Raw genomic sequence first — 15,955 nt, forward strand, 5'->3', positions numbered from 1 at the left:
AGTTCTTTTGGCTCTGTACTCCAGCACAATGGCTTTAAAATGAAACTAAATGCAGACTGCCATCTTCAGGCTGAGGCTAATTACATCCATATTGGGTGATGCATGTAGGAACTGCATCACTTTTTACACAAAGTCCCTCCATTTTTGGAGAGCAAACGTAATTGGACAGTTACTCAGGTGTATTGCTTCCGTAGTGCAGGTATAAGTTATCAGTATCTAGTCTCGATTCAAGGCTTTTGATTCTCCTATTCACAATTTCATTTCAAATCTAATGCGCTGGAGTACAGAGCCAAAATAACAGTAATCGTACCACGGTCCACATATTTAGACTGCACTGCAAGTACGCAGCAGGTCGCATATAACCAGCAGGACGGGGGAAAAGGAGACCGACGTGAACTGAGAATAAAACGAGCCCAAAGACCAGTGTTCGCACAGGCAGTGTGTTTGTATGCATCAGCATTTTAATGAGACAAAGCAGGAACACGTGGGTTATTATAGCATAAACATTATCAAAAACCCCAAAGGTAACACCGCCGTTTCTCAGAACGTCCTTAGGCACCGCCTACGTTCAGTGATGGCTGGTTGGTTGGTTAAAATGAAACAAAACTCAAAATGAAGCAACGTACTGGGGCCCCGTCCATGACTGCTGTTTAAAACACCGCTCTGGGACAACAGTGCAAAATCCTGATCCGTCGGCCATTTTAGAAAAATACTACCAACTACTACTTCATAAAAAACACCAAAAAAAGTCAGTATTTTGCCTTTATACACAGAATTGCCTCTAAAAGTCTAAATTATATTTCAGTCTAAATATTTAGCACTGCATAGCAATGCAACCTTTTTTTATTTTTCCCCCCCGGAAGAATCAAAAATTTTGCTCTGTCCCGAACTCTGCATGGCCCAGTATTTAACAGCGTCGCTAGTTGACAACGGTTTCAGTTATTCTCCTTTTATTTAAATGACCAAAACAAAAACAAAAAAGAAAGCAAGCAAGCTTCCATAGTGAACATTTGCGTGTTTGTTTGTTTGTTTGTTTGTTTTTCTTCTTTTATACAGTTTCAAAACATTTCAACAGACTTAATGTTTTGGTTATTTACATATCAAACAGCATACTTATCGCCCTCCAAAAAAAAAAAAAGGAAAAAAAATTAGGGAAATGCAAAATGTGGAATGCAAAAAAAACAAAAAAAAAAGTGTATGAAAATCAAATGTGAGAAAATAGTTTTGTGCAATATTCTCCTGCCTCTGAAGGAAAAGAAAAGGGCAGTATTCCCTGCGATCATTTCACTTTTAGAGAAACTAACTGAAAAGGAAATAACACAGCCGACTCTCACTCAGTCCAAATTTGTACAGAAAGGTCTGAAACATTTCACATAATTCATGGTATTCCCTCTCCGAATCACAAACGTACTAAAAATACAATGAATTCCGTGACATTTCAAAAAAAAAAAAAAAAAAAAAAAAAAAAAAAATCCTTCTCACGAATCTGCAGTAGTTTATCACTGTAAGCAAACCAACATCGAAAAACAAAGCAACCCCCAAAATGTATTTATAGTCAATTTAAAATGGCGTAGTCTGAGACCCAACCACTTCGGGTCTCTAAGGAAACAGAATTGGGAGGGGGAGGGGGCGGAGGGGTACAGGGAAGTGATTTTTCCAGCCCCATTAGCACATTTGGGGAGAGAGGGATAAAAATAAAAATAAAAAAAAATAAAAAAAATGAAGGGCTCAAAACTCAAACCCTCCCCTCCCCTCCCCGCCCACTCAAGAGGGCCTCACGAGGTCTGTTCCCGGGGGAAAGGTATGTACACTCCCCTGTAGGGACGCAGGGGCCTATCAGTGTGGAGGGTATCCCGCGGCTCCCAGGCCGGACTGGTTAGCGAGCACACTGCCGTTCCCTGCCTGAGAGGGCTCCACTGGCCCGCCGTTAGACACGGCGCTCAGCCCTGTCCAGCCTGCACTGGCCTGCACGGGACTGCACACAGGGGGAGGAAGAGAGACACACCACACGACACACCACAAAACAAAACAAGCCAGAAGGTTAGAGGAAGAGGAAAGGAACAGAGAGAGGGGGGGGGAAGAGAAGATCGAGAGAAACGTGCTTCTACACTGCGTTACGTGGAGGAAGAGGGGATTTTTATTACATTAGTCCACATAGAATGACTATCCTGGGGAGGAGACCGCTCACTGGCCATGGAGCCAGGACTCCATTCTGGCTCAAGCCACTGTGAATGGATTAAACATCGCTTTTTCAGTGTCACTGTAGCATGGGAACAGCATGCGTTCCTCGGCTATATAACCCCCATCGTGAGATAACATGAGAAGCATCAATTAAAGCAAGCATGCAAAGAAATGTGTTTTAATTACATATGTTCATGACAGGGAAAAAATCAAGCCTCTGGTGCCTCAACAGAAACCTGGAGATTTGGGTCAGAATGTCAACACCACTGGTTTCCATAGTTACGGATATACATGAAATTGGGTTTAAAAAAACAAAAGGATGTGAACCAAGTCCAAGCAACTTTGTCTTCTGAAAGCAAAATGAGTTTAAAATGTGTACCATTCCATGATAATTTGATTAAATACAACCCTTTTTTTTTTTCAAGCCTTGTGCCAAAATGCAGTGTTTTACAGATACATATGACCATCTGCATTAACCTACAATTCACACAAACACACACACATTCAAGTGCACACACCTTTTCCTCAACAAGGACATGTCAATCAGAACTGTAACAAAAAGCCAAAGCCTCATTTCAGCTTGCGGATGGAGTTTCAGCAGGTAGAAAAGTGCTTTAAGATCTTCAGCGAGGCGTCTTTGGACGTGCCGTACTTGCACAGCGAGAGGCGGGGCGAGGAACAAATTAAACTTTACATCAAGTCGGTCGGGAATACAACAAACTACATCAGAACTTCTTCACAATGCTTCTCAGAGGCTGTCCAATCGAAAACAGGCAACAGGCAGTTTAAACACAGCCAGCAACGTACCGGGCCAGACTTATAAACTCACTTAGTTTAACCTACTGATCACTAGCGTTTCTCTAGACCAGACAGTGCCATTTCCTTCTACTTAGTGAGAAAAACGGAACAAAAAAAATGGACAACCATCTCCCGAGAGCAATAAAAAGTACAAAATAAAACGAATGATGTGGCGTGTGAAACATGGCACTCCGAATGAAGACGAGTTATTCCAGAGGATGCAGGGAGGAACGGGGGGCTCCATGGGGACAGAGGGCGTGGCATAAAAGAGGGCAGGGCTGAGGGGCCCATGTGACCTGTCCAGAGTCCCAGCTTTCCTGGGTCAGGATGGAATCTGCAGTTCATCAGACGGTAATATACTTCAGGAAAAAATACAAATATGTATAGTAGGACAACCGGAACGGTGACTGTTGTCAAGGGCAACAGGGCAAGTGGGATTTTTTTTTCCATTTCCCCAAAAAAAAAAAAAAAAAGTGGGGGGGAGGGAGCACAAAAAAAAAAAAAGTCAGCAAGTGATATAAAAAAAAAAATCTTTTTTTTTTTTTTCCTTTTTCTTTTTGTCTTAAGTCGGAGAGGGAGTGGAGATGGAGAACACGCTTTGGGCCCCGTGTCTGGAGTGGAGCCCCAGCGCTTCGTATCGCAGCGTGTCCTGGAATAAAACCCCCAGCAGTGGAAATTTGGCCGCACCCCTGTGGGGCTGGAGGAGGGGGGGGTGGGTGGGTGGGTTACTTACTTGAAGCCCTGCTGGTTCCAGGCTTGCCCGTAAACACTGTACGTGGGCACCTGCCAGCCATTGGGCACGTACTGGCCAATCTGCTGCGCGTTGCCGTACCACTGTCCCCACTGGCCGTACGGCTGGGCCGCAAAGCCAACCTTGTTCTGCTGCAGGACGGACGGACACACACACACACACAGGGTTTCAATAACACACCAACCTGCGTACTGCACTGCAAAAATGCCTGTCTGAATTCTCCTACACCATTGGCAAATCTTGAAATGAGAAACCAGCTTTTACCCCATTGGCAATAGTTTTGTCTGCAGAAGTGTGTGTGTCAGGTGAGATGGAGCGGGTCTCAAGTGTGTGTCTGTGTGTGTGTGTGTGTGTGTGTGTGTGTGTGTGTGTGCATCTGCGTGTGCACCCATGTGTCCGGTGGTTGAGGCTGGTCTCAGGTAGGTAGGTGTGTGTGTGTGTGTGTGTGTGTGTGTGTGTGTGTGTGTGTGTGTGTGTCAGGCGGGTGAGGTAGCCGTACCTGGGGCATCTGCACCTGCTGCATGGGGTTCATCATGTCGGGCGTCTCCTTGCCCCAGTAGCACTTCACCACGTGGCCCTCTATCGACGTGCCGTTCACCGACACGATGGCGTGGGCTGCCCCCTCGTGGGAGTTAAACCTGCGGGGGCACCGTCAGGGATCAGCCTACCTGCATCTCAGGCTGAGAGCACCTGACAACACTACACAACCTTATTCACTCAGCTCAAAAGGGAAGCCTGCAGCCTAGTGGCTAAGGTGCATGACTGGGACCAGCCCTGGTGTAGCCACACTAAGAATCTGCTAATAATCAACAATCATTCATTAACATGGACACTGTAACTTCAAAACAAGATTGCTAAATTGATGGAAACATGGGGTAGGACACTAAGAATAGCTAAAAATATACTACAAATAATCTCAGTAAAGTTTGGAAAAAAACTTGACATGCCTGACGAAGGAATATCCCTTATCCGGGAAGACTCGGATTTCCATGATTTGTCCGAAGGGAGAGAAGGTCTGTCTCATCAGTTGTTCTGTGACACATGAAACAGCAGTCACATACACAACGCACGAAACAGCAGTCACACACAACACACGAAACACCAGTCACACACAACACACGAAACACCAGTCACACACAACACATGAAACGCCAGTCACACACAACACATGAAACGCCAGACACACACAACACACGAAACGCCAGACACACACAACACAAGCAACGCCAGTCACACACAACGCACGAAACGCCAGTCACACACAACGCACGAAACGCCAGTCTCACACAACGCACGAAACGCCAGTCTCACACAACACACGAAACGCCAGTCACACACAACACACGAAACGCCAGTCACACACAACACACGAAACGCCAGTCACACACAACACATGAAACGCCAGACACACACAACACATGAAACGCCAGTCACACACAACACATGAAACGCCAGTCACACACAACACATGAAACGCCAGTCACACACAACACATGAAACGCCAGTCACACACAACACATGAAACGCCAGTCACACACAACACATGAAACGCCAGTCACACACAACAGGAGGGTCTGCGTGATTAAGAAGTAGAGTTAGAAGAAGAGCAGGTGAACAGTCTGAAGAGCAGCACTGACCAGTGAGGCCTGTGGTCACCCCCCCGCAGTACACGGTGCAGTTGCTGGGGCTGGACTGGTTCACCACCTCGTCGAAGGACAGGTGCTTGGTGTTACCTTGGGAGTGACAAAAGAAACCCGCAGGAGATTAGAACACGAAACACATTTCACAGCCCTAACAGTAAATACTTCACTCTGAGGCCGGCAGTACAGTATAGCGCAGTGTAGTAGTTAACCCTTCAATGTTCTGCTTGACCGTTTGGTAGAGCGTATCATGTTTTCCATGGCTCTTTACTTGGCGAGGACATCAAAAGGGATAATTATAAAAGGACCGAACTCGTAGTTCAGGTCAGGGGTGAGGCGAATCAGTAAAACTCAGTAAAATATCCTGCTACATAACTGGACCCTGTAGGTCCGCCAGGCTAACGTGTGAAAGTAGAAACGCCGTATCGCACTGCGGAGTCCGAGCGGGTGACCAGGGCGCGCGACACGTACTCTCGTACGCGGTCTTGGGGGCGGGGGGCTTTCTCGTGGCCCAGTTGGTCCTGATCTGCCGTCCGCCCAGCCACTGCCCCCCCATCTGCTGAATGGCGTTCTCCGCATCCTGCAACGCACAGAACCGGCCAGTTAATAAATTAATCACTCATAAAAAGCGATTATTTGGATTTAAGGGCCAGCTTTGATGATCCCTGCTATACGGCATATGAAGGTATCCAGCCAATGAAAGTGCCTTCCAATCCAAAAAGTAAGCCCCCCCCCCCCCTCCATTTAAACTTGTGTGTTCCTGTGTTTAGTGCATTTGTGCACGGGACACTTACCCACTTATTGAAGAAGGAGACAAAGCCGTAGCCTTTGGACTTGCCGGTGGCCATGTCTTTCACAACACGAGCGTCGCTGTGGACAACAAACCGCATTCAGAGTGAGTCCGACTTTCATTTCAGCACAACCCGGAAAACCGTCTACAGAACAGAAATACCGAAACGGGAGAACTGCCGGAACACGGGCGTTTCAAACCAAGAACAGCCCAGCTGACATTGTCACCCAATACTCTTTACACAGGACGACAAAACGCATGAGCCACGGTGGCTCCCCCAACCACGGTGCTCGGTGAACACATTCCGTACACCGTTTGAGTGTAGATTCATTTTAAAGGCCCACACGCATATTTTATTTTTTTCATATCATCCTGGAGCTTTCAATTTGGGTTCCATACTGTTTCGAGTAAAACCACGGGAATTTTCATATGCATATTTTAGGGTCGAACAGCTATTTTTCCAAGCGGCATGTTTTCGCTAAATTATTGGATGACATTGCCAAACGTCATCCGGCTGACCACTGGAGGTAAAAAAAATAAACCTACGTTAATTTAAAAATGAACTATTTTAAATTAACATTCTATTTAGTTTGCCACCAACGCATTTCAAATACAAATGGATGTGACTTAGATTAAACGATGCCAGCAGCCATACCATCATGTACCCAGCTCCTGCTGAATGGCTAAAGCTAAGCAGGTGTGGGCTTGGTTAGTACTCGGATGGGAGACCTCCTGGGAAAACTACAAGTTGCTGCTGGAAGTGGAGTTGGTGGCCCAGTAGGGGGCGATCTTCTCTAGTCCAATTATCCCCAATGCCCCAGCGCAGTGATGGGGACACTGCGCTGTAAGAGACACCGTCTTTCGGATGAGACGATAAACCGAGGTACTGACACACTGTGGCCATTAAAGATCCCATGACAGTGGGTGTCTCAGCCTGTAGAGCACTGACCGCATGCTCATTGCGAGCCGCGACGTCGGCGGTTCGAATCCGGCCGTCCGACATTTGTCGCATGTCTTCCCCTCTCTCTCGCTCCCATTCTTCCTGTCTCTCTATACTATATACTGTCCAATAAAGCTGAAAAAGGCCTTTTATAAAAAAAAAAAAAAAATAAAAATAAAAAAAAAACATCCCATGACACTCTTCGCAAACAGTAGGGGGTTCCTCAGTGTCCTGGCTAGATTCCCAACCCTCTTTCAACCTGCCACCTAATCCCCTGATTCAATTGGCTAAAAAAAGAAATCTCTCCCTCTACACCTCAGCTGGTGTGTGGTCAGCATTCTGTCACAAAATGGCAGCCGTGCATCACCCAGGTGGGTGCTACACATCGTTGGTGGTTGAGGCGAGTTTCCTACTCATCACTGTAAAGCACTTTGAGTGCCTAGAAAAGCGCTATATAAAATGTAATCATCTGTCTACCTAGCGGATTTGTTGCTCATCTGCAATTTTTTTTTTTTTTAAAGTAAGAACAAATATTACATTGATTAAAGTGTATTATAACAGCCAAATTATTAATCTGACCGAGTAACTGAATAACATCCACAGCCACAAACACGCAGTAGGAGTGGAAACAGAACTTACGATATCCTCCCAAAGGGCGCGAAAGCGGCCTTAATGTCATCTGTGGTGATTTCAGGGCTCAGGTCTCCCACAAACACATGGAAGTGATCTTATGAAAAAATAAACACAAAGAGAAGACTAGCTCAGGCCAAGGAGATGAGCGCTGACCCTTTTCAGAGAACTAGACTTTCAACCGTCTGACTTACTGCTAGTGTCCTTCTTCTGGCTGCTTGGAGTTGTGGCCCAGTTGACCTTAACTTCCTGGAGGAGGGAGAGAGGGAGGAGAGAGGAAACGAGGGAGAAAGGGAGCAAGACAGCAACAGAAAGAGAAAGAAGAGGCAGGATTAGACCTTTGCAGATATCTTCGTAGCACAGTTCAGTCTGAGTGGTGCTAAAGACCAGTCTCCTAACACAACATGTGAACGTCAGCAGTGATGAGTAGGGAAGAATCAAACCAAAATCAAACCAAAAAAAAAAGAAAAATACAGGGGAAAAAACCTGATCACACTCAACTGGAGAAAACGTTGTTTTTTTTTTTTTTAATGTAGACAAAAAATTTGGTTTAAAATCTAGGAAGTAAAAGAGTCTAAACAAGGGACTTACAAACGAGTGAAATTATGAACTTGTATTACTCCTCAAATGGTCCTTCAATACCTGTTGAGGATAAGATATTTGCACTGAATATATTTGTTTAGACGGGTTATTTCTGTGAAGCTTCAGGCTTATCAAGAGAACACATGACACAGAAAAGGTCACACAAGGGCACAAGAGGGTGGAACAGCTCAAATGAATCTTAATGAATAAACCCCTTGTGTCCCATCACAATCACTGCAGTAGAAATGGTGTCGAAAGTAATAACTCTGGAAAAAGAACTTGCCATTTCAAAGTAGATCAAACATCTAAGATCTGCATTTATCCATCAGTATGTTCTGTCAGGTAACTGAGGGCACGACGCCATTTTGGCTCTGCTAGCCCTAGCTTCCTAGCCAAATCGGCACAAAACCAAAGAGAAAATTGATCTTACCTAAAGGCAGCACACAGGACGGTGCCTCTCAGCAGCCATGCACTATGGTTAGAGCACCAGGCATGTCTGTGGCCCCCAAAAAACGGGAGCGACAAATAAAACACCAACCCATACAAACCATCGGAGTTCCCCCAAACAATGGCCTGACCAGAAACGGTAAATTGAGGTACAGTGGGAAAGCTAAAAGCAGTTACCCTGGAGGAAACGCATACAAAATATCCGGAATGGATGCAACACTTTTAATAATGAGCAAATTTTAGCAATAATATTATAGGGTTTACACTGCACACACAAAACAGACATTACATCTGTAATATAAAAATATATATATATGTATCGAATAGCATGGTGAACTAAAGTTCAGAAGCAGAGAAATGAAAGTTTCTGTTTTTTCCCCAAGAACACTAAAAGATGGGTTTCTCAGTGCAAAAACATACCGAGATACTTAAACACGATGCATGCAAAATAATGGATTAACACGCACAAAACTTAAAACTGGGGTGGGGGCGCACTCCTTCAGCACGTGTTCTAAGGAGAGAAAACTTACAGAAGCACACAGGTTCCCCAAAAAGATCATTCACACCCAGACAGTCCAAGAGTGAGTCCCAAAAAACAAGACATCTTTACAATTCCCAAACCAACACGGGGAAAATTTTCAAACAAAATCACATAAGGAATAAGGTCAGTTAAACTTAAGGATTTTTCTGAACATTCTATGATGCCAAATGCTATGAAAATCTGGCACCAGATTTGAATACTAAACTTGGATTTAAAAAAAGAATGATTCATTATGTTTGTTCCATCTTTGAAAGAATTCCAGGATGAGGTTGCTTCCCAGTTAATGGGCGAAGGAAAAACACTGCTAGCCTGTTAGTAGCAATGGTATAAACACAAGACTAGATTCAAATCAAGAAGGATCCCTTGTGACTAGTCTGTATACATCACTTGAACGCTTTAATCAACCAACAGGCCTGAGAGAGCACATTCTTGCCAAACAGAACAACATTTTGATAGCCAACAGGTAAAACATTTAACAATCACCTGACTGGTCTTCCCTGACAAACACTACTCTAGATCAGTGTACCTTCACTGTTCTATAAACATGTCTATACAGTTATGTTTCTCTGGAAACACAGGCACTCGGGCATTTTGCAGGGATTTACGGACCACGGATCCAATGCTACGGAGACGAGGAAAGCTTGGGCAACAGAACGACTCCTAAAAGCCAGCGCAACAAAGTGAGCAGCCAATCACAGAACTGCAGCAAAGCAAATCCAAAGTCAGACTTAAGAGCTGACAAGATATACATAGCTGCTAGCAAAGAGGAGCAGTAATTATGAACTTGCGGTTTCCACTGCAAATATGGGTGTAATGTCAACACTTTTGAAAAAGAAGTTCAAAAATATTCGAACTTTTCATCAGGGCTACTGTGATAAATGCTATTCAGAGCTCCAATCCATCTTGTGAAAAATAGACTAGGAAGGGGCATAACACTACATTCTCTGAAACGGAATGTATGCAAGTGGAATTCTGTGAGACTTTTCGCTGGCTTAGAAAAGCTGTGGCTTCACTGCACTGTATTCCCAAAATCCTGGTGAAATAAGATAAGGAATCATGAAAGGGCCAAGCCTGGGCAGAGAACGGTCTGCTTCAAAGCGGTGTGACACATTAAATCAGCGCTCACTCAAGACTCAGGATTTTACCAGCAACTGAAATCGGAAAAGAATTGAAACAGTTTTCCGGGAACATTAAATGATGTCTGGAAGTCTGGAACGACTCCCAAGAATTTGAAGAAAACTGAAGCTGCAAATTATCCCCCACTTATAGGATTTAGAGCAGCAGACAGGGACTACCACAGCAGACGGCCCCTGGGGCAGCCATAAGGACACTGCAGCTTGGGCAGAGACAGAAAACAGGTAGATAATAAAGATAAACAGAAACAATGCAGAACCCACACACAGGCCTTTAACATGTCCTGGGACACACAGAGATTCCAAAAGAGGCAAGGGGAGAGACGGGAAATATGGGGCTCAAACATCTGAGAAACATCTAAATACATTTGTCCTGATAATTGTAGTTAACCATAATCAACACTTAATTCAGGGGAAATAAATGGGTATTTATTCCATGAAAGGACATAAATATTTGGCGGAGTTGGTATCACTTATTAAAGCATAAAAGTACAAGGACTCCTGGCACCACCTTGCCTTCACTGCGACTTCAAGTACAGCCTACACTCATATTTCATTCATTGAAAATTACAGGGGAGAGCTGAAAAGCTGCTAGCCAGCATTCAGGTGTGTTCTCACGAACTCAAAGAATTCTGGGATATGGGATACGCCAGTCCTGCCTGTTTCAGCACATCACGTCCCCCAGGAAACAGTCACCTGACCTCACCCAAGAAACACAGAACGCTCTCGCCACGTGATAACATTGACAAAACGTTCCAATAACATTGTGAGAACGTTTTGCTTTAGCTGGGCAGGAACTGCAACTCGTTTGTTGTCTCTAAGGCCTAACTCACAGATTAGAGACGTGGGTTCAGTTTGACACACACAGTTTAAGCCTAAACCGAGTTCTGTCAATTGAATTTAGTCTAGCACTAGGCTTAATCTGCATTTGCAATACTGGTGCTTAGCCAGTTAAATGGAACTAGATGCATAACATGAATGCTATTTAATGTCACCACAAAAATGCAGCCCTTTGTAAACTAAAGAAAACAGGATGGAGAATGATTTCACCTGCTAGCAATGAAAACCTACAGTACATTAGGAAGTAGGCAGGACATTATAGGGCCTAGTCTTAGTGGTTCAGGCCTGTTGACAAGCAGTATACTCTCAGTATGTCATGGGAAGCAGAGCACTATTGTCTGCATTTCATATGCCAAGTAGCATTTTCTACTTGATTCATTTTTTCCCATTTTTATGCCTGCAAAACATTAAAAAAAAACACTGACTGCAGATATTGTAATGAGCTTATGGGTCCTTTTGTACAATCGCTACACAGACAAACTAAGAACTCCAAGGTATGAAAGGTATGGAAGACACTATAACTTGTATCCGAATAACAAATTCATACTCACTGGTATATATTAGTGTGCTCATCACAGCCGGAGTCTGGCTGTTCTGAAGTCCTGAACGACAGTTCAGCGCTAACACTGGAGTTTATGGGGTAACAGAACTACGAATGACTAGGGCAGATAGCCAAGAAGAGCACAAACTAAAGGCAAAAGAGCCATCTACAAGTCAAATCTCAACATTAGACTACAATTGTAATACACATTTTAAAGAAATGGTAATTTACTTTGATATACATTGAAATAAATGGCAAATGTCCTGTAGTCAAGAACTAGGTCGGAATCGATCTGCCAAGCAATACTGAAAATCATTTATGGCACACTATATGCCACTGTTAATTTCCTAGTGAAATACTTGGCATGTTAAAAAGTGAAAAGGAGAACAAATCCATCTACAGGTAGAAAGAAACAAGCTTTACCAAGTGTAATGTGTAAGCTACTTACCAGTTGGAAATGTGAACTGATTTGTCTTTCAAAATTTTGCACTTAAATATGTACATGGTACAGAGCTCAATTTTGAGCATGATGTCATTATGATCACTGCCACTATGGCCACCAATTATTTCTCTGCAAAATAGCTCAATATTGAAATACATGTATAAAAATGTAAGATATACAAGTATAGAGGAAAAATAACTTACTTGTGAATTGTCGTATTTGATTGCCGAGTGCTACAATACGGCATGGAAAGGATTTTAATGAAAAATGTGTTTAAATAAATAAATAAATAAAAATAAAACAGATTGGTCCAAACTAACATGTTAAAATGGGTCTATAGAAACCGTATCATCAGTACCTGGACTGGCATCTCTGTCCCCACCCATCCCAACTCACCCTGTAGATACGATAGCTTACCTTACCCATTATCTTACGCCCGTTCATCGCGGCCAGCGCGGCCGCGGCATGTCTGTGCTCGTAGAACTCCACAAAGCAGTACGGATCGTTACCTGCCGTCTAAAGGTAGCGGACACAAACGTTAATTCTCAAGGCATCCAATGGGTCAAAAAAACAAAAACTGCTCTTGAAATCACAGTGGAAGATGGTTCCATTGTCTCGTCTGTTTCCTAGACCAGCGCTTAAGACATTCAACAAAGACACACTAGAACACATTTTGTAATAATAATAATAATGCAGATGTGATAGCTTGCTTATCAGTCTTTCAGCATGGCTATTCTGTAACAATGAACTAGCAGCATTTTAGCATTGCGCAAAAACAGAATGGCGAACAGAACATAGCCAAGAGGAAAGTTAAATGGACTCACATCTACGATCATTTTACAGCTCTTGCATGGGCCGATCTGGCTGAAGAGCTGCAGAATGAGAGCCTCTGTCACGTCCCGGGAGAGATTCCCCACGTACCTGAGACAGGTAAAAGACAGGTCAGACACCGGTAAATAGCAGGTGAGACAGGGGAGCATGCAAGTCAGCGGCCGTGGACAATATTACACACTCCCACACAATGTGCTCGTTTCTTACCCCTATTTCACATGATTAATGACGAGCTCATCTCATTTAAATCTCTTACAATCAAACTGTTAAGGCTTGGTTTTACGGAATTCGTGCGGTGAATTTTTGTATTTATTGTATCTGACATAATGGTTACCACCTTTTATCGTGTTACTTGAATATTTTCAGATCTGCGGGGTGAACAAAGATTTTGATGAACTCTGATTTTAAAAAAAATCTTTTAATCTTTGTTTCCATCTTTTCTGCGGTTCGGCTTTATTCGGTCCCGTGAAGCACTTTGTACGCTTGTTCCGAAAGGTGAAATATATACGATTATATGTTTAATATACATGATATAGCCACGTTTTACTGTTACAGCTTGGTTGGAGAACGGCTAACTCAGAAAATGGTTCAGTGGTTGCACATTAAGGAACCATATTCTCAATTCCATGTGCTGTTTTGCTAGTATATGAACCGTAGTATGAACCGGGACAAGGTAACGTTACCTCTCCTCCCTACCCAATAACGAACATGCCCAAAAGCCTGGGAAACACAATAGACCTGTGTAAGCTCAATTGTTAGCTAGCTAGATCTTCGATAGTATTTTCCTGATTTATAAGATGACGAACAATACTTAAATATTTCTGCGACTCGATTACAGAACATTCGCGCTTTGTGTGTGCGCCGATATTGCGAGGTGTTCGCACGAAAAACTGGAATCGAAACAGTCACGTCATCACATCTTTAAACCGGTTTCGGAGGCCGACTTGCGGCCTTTCCCTGGCTTTCTAGTACGCGTGTATAAACATCACGATCCACCTTCTCGTTTATATCACGGGATAAAAACACGTCACTTGACTACAGATAGTAGATAATTTAAACCATTTCGCATTCCGACGGTACTGCAACAAGGGTAAACAATATTGCGTTTTAAGCAGAGCTCAACGCTAGCTGGTTAGCTACACTCGAAAAATGGACACGTCTAGGTTGCTGAAGCTAACTGGCTAGCAAGCTAACATGCTGACAGTCTGTCAGATCGGTATAGTGGGTTACAGTGAACGACCAATGTTAAACATAACCAATAAAAACAAATATTTCAAACGGTAAATAATAAATAAACGAATTGTATACGTAGTAAGAGCACTAACCCGCTAATAACTAGCTAGCAATGCTACTCACAGTGTCTTAGGCTGTTCGTCGTCCATCATCATCATGTTGGCGATAGTGCGCGAGATCAAACACCAAGAAAGAAATCCGTAGGTGTCCTACTGTGTAATGATCTCGGTTAAAGTTCCTTACGCGGCGTTTCCTTGTCGTCCACGGTGGTTTCTGTGAATAAGCCGTGAATGCTTGTAAATGTAAACCGGCGCCACCTGTACCAGCAACCAGACCCAATTCTGAACAATAGAAAGGCGACACAAGATGGCGGAGAAATGAAAGCGGATATACGATTCCGCATGCGCAGTTTCGGCCCGGAAACTGAGTAAGCGAATTCGCTAGCGTGCTTTGCTACAAGTTCATATTAGTCGACCGAATGGAATTTGTAAGCGAATTTCAAAGGCAGCCAGTGCTGCTATTTTTGACATTGGACGAATGGAATTTCGGAAAACGTGCCGTCAGAGTTCATGTCCTGGTATTCAAGGGCATTTTGACTTGGGTATGTGTATGGACAGGACACATTGGAGAATCCAGATTGAAATACCTTTAGCTACCTAAAACGATGTTCAAGCATGGACAAACACAACTAAATTATATTTTAGTGACTATTAGAATTTGCTTCGAATGTGCCAAATTAATCAGATACGTATGAGATAATGTGTAATCTGACCTTCTGCATTCCCACCTGCATGTGAAACAACATTCAACCAGTTATAGGAGTGGATTTGCTTAAAGTCTCACGTGAGCTCATGTGCATTGACGCCTGCAAGCCAAAAGCTTCACTTGTCAGGCTTATAACCTTACAGCACTATGAGCCTGACCAGGCTGCTCATAACCTTACAGCACTATGAGCCTGACCAGGCTGCTCATAACCTTGCAGCACTATGAGCCTGACCTGGCTGCTCATAACCTTACAGCACAATGAGCCTGACCTGGCTGCTCATAACCTTACAGCACTATGAGCCTGACCTGGCTGGAGAGAAACAGATTGGAGAGAAACCCAGTCTCACATGTAGTGCCAAACACAAGAGATTGAACAACTGTGTGTGGCGTTATTGGGAATAGACACGTCTCTCCTATATGAAAGCTGGGAGCCTATGGGTACCCAAGCTGTGGTTAGGAGGAACTGATGCACTGGTAACCTGAGAAACCGTGGCTAATTTAAACCACCCTCACCCTAGCAGCACACTGCTAAGGGTGTCCCACAACCGCAGGCTCCCTGTCAGCCACTGGCGTAGCCAGGACCCAAGCCTGTGACTACAGGAGCCAGTCTGCTTTTCTGGTGAGTTCCTTTAGCCTTCACTCGCAGAAATAAAGGTATGAAAAGAAGGTACAAATGTCGCTGGGGTGATACGCTATTGGTAAATTGTACCCCTCGTCAGCAATATACACCCAGTGAGCACTTTATTCTGTATTTATTAGACATTTTTTAGACTTAATTAAGACTTCTGTTGCTGTAGCCTACCCTCTTTGAGGTTTCATGCGTTGTGTATTTCAGAGATGTTCTACTGCATACCACTGTTGTAATGTGTG

At 43.8% G+C, this 15,955-nt stretch overlaps 1 protein-coding gene across 3 annotated transcripts; it reads right to left on the reverse strand.

The window, feature by feature from the left end:
* Positions 1–426: 426 nt before the first annotated feature.
* Positions 427–14,693, reverse strand: LOC133140162 (cytotoxic granule associated RNA binding protein TIA1-like). 3 transcript variants are annotated; one of them, XM_061259785.1, is made up of 12 exons: positions 14,444–14,693; positions 13,081–13,177; positions 12,674–12,772; positions 7,925–7,979; positions 7,740–7,827; positions 6,165–6,240; positions 5,842–5,950; positions 5,368–5,463; positions 4,678–4,762; positions 4,230–4,368; positions 3,713–3,861; positions 427–1,975 (listed from the first exon to the last, which is right to left on the reverse strand). In XM_061259785.1, exons 1-12 carry the CDS (start codon positions 14,476–14,478, stop codon positions 1,837–1,839), a joined length of 1,167 nt encoding a protein of 388 aa, XP_061115769.1. In that variant the 5' UTR covers positions 14,479–14,693; the 3' UTR covers positions 427–1,836. The 3 variants fall into 3 exon arrangements, with proteins under 3 accessions (XP_061115769.1, XP_061115767.1, XP_061115768.1); XM_061259783.1 differs by lacking the exon at positions 427–1,975 and adding an exon at positions 2,344–3,628; XM_061259784.1 differs by lacking the exons at positions 427–1,975; positions 14,444–14,693 and adding an exon at positions 2,344–3,628 and having other exon boundaries at positions 12,679–12,772; positions 13,081–13,113.
* Positions 14,694–15,955: the final 1,262 nt, after the last annotated feature.

The sequence above is a fragment of the Conger conger genome, chromosome 11, assembly GCF_963514075.1.
Source record: "Conger conger chromosome 11, fConCon1.1, whole genome shotgun sequence".
Classification (NCBI taxonomy): Eukaryota; Metazoa; Chordata; class Actinopteri; order Anguilliformes; family Congridae; genus Conger; species Conger conger.

Coding starts and splice junctions, on each gene's coding strand:
- LOC133140162 (XM_061259783.1), bottom strand. CDS start 14,478: ATGATGATGATGGACGACGAACAGCCTAAGACACT. Junction 4,369..4,677: donor AAGGGATATTCCTTCGTCAG/GCATGTCAAGTT, acceptor GTGCCCCCGCAG/GTTTAACTCCCACGAGGGGG. Junction 3,862..4,229: donor AGCAGGTGCAGATGCCCCAG/GTACGGCTACCT, acceptor TCCGTCCTGCAG/CAGAACAAGGTTGGCTTTGC.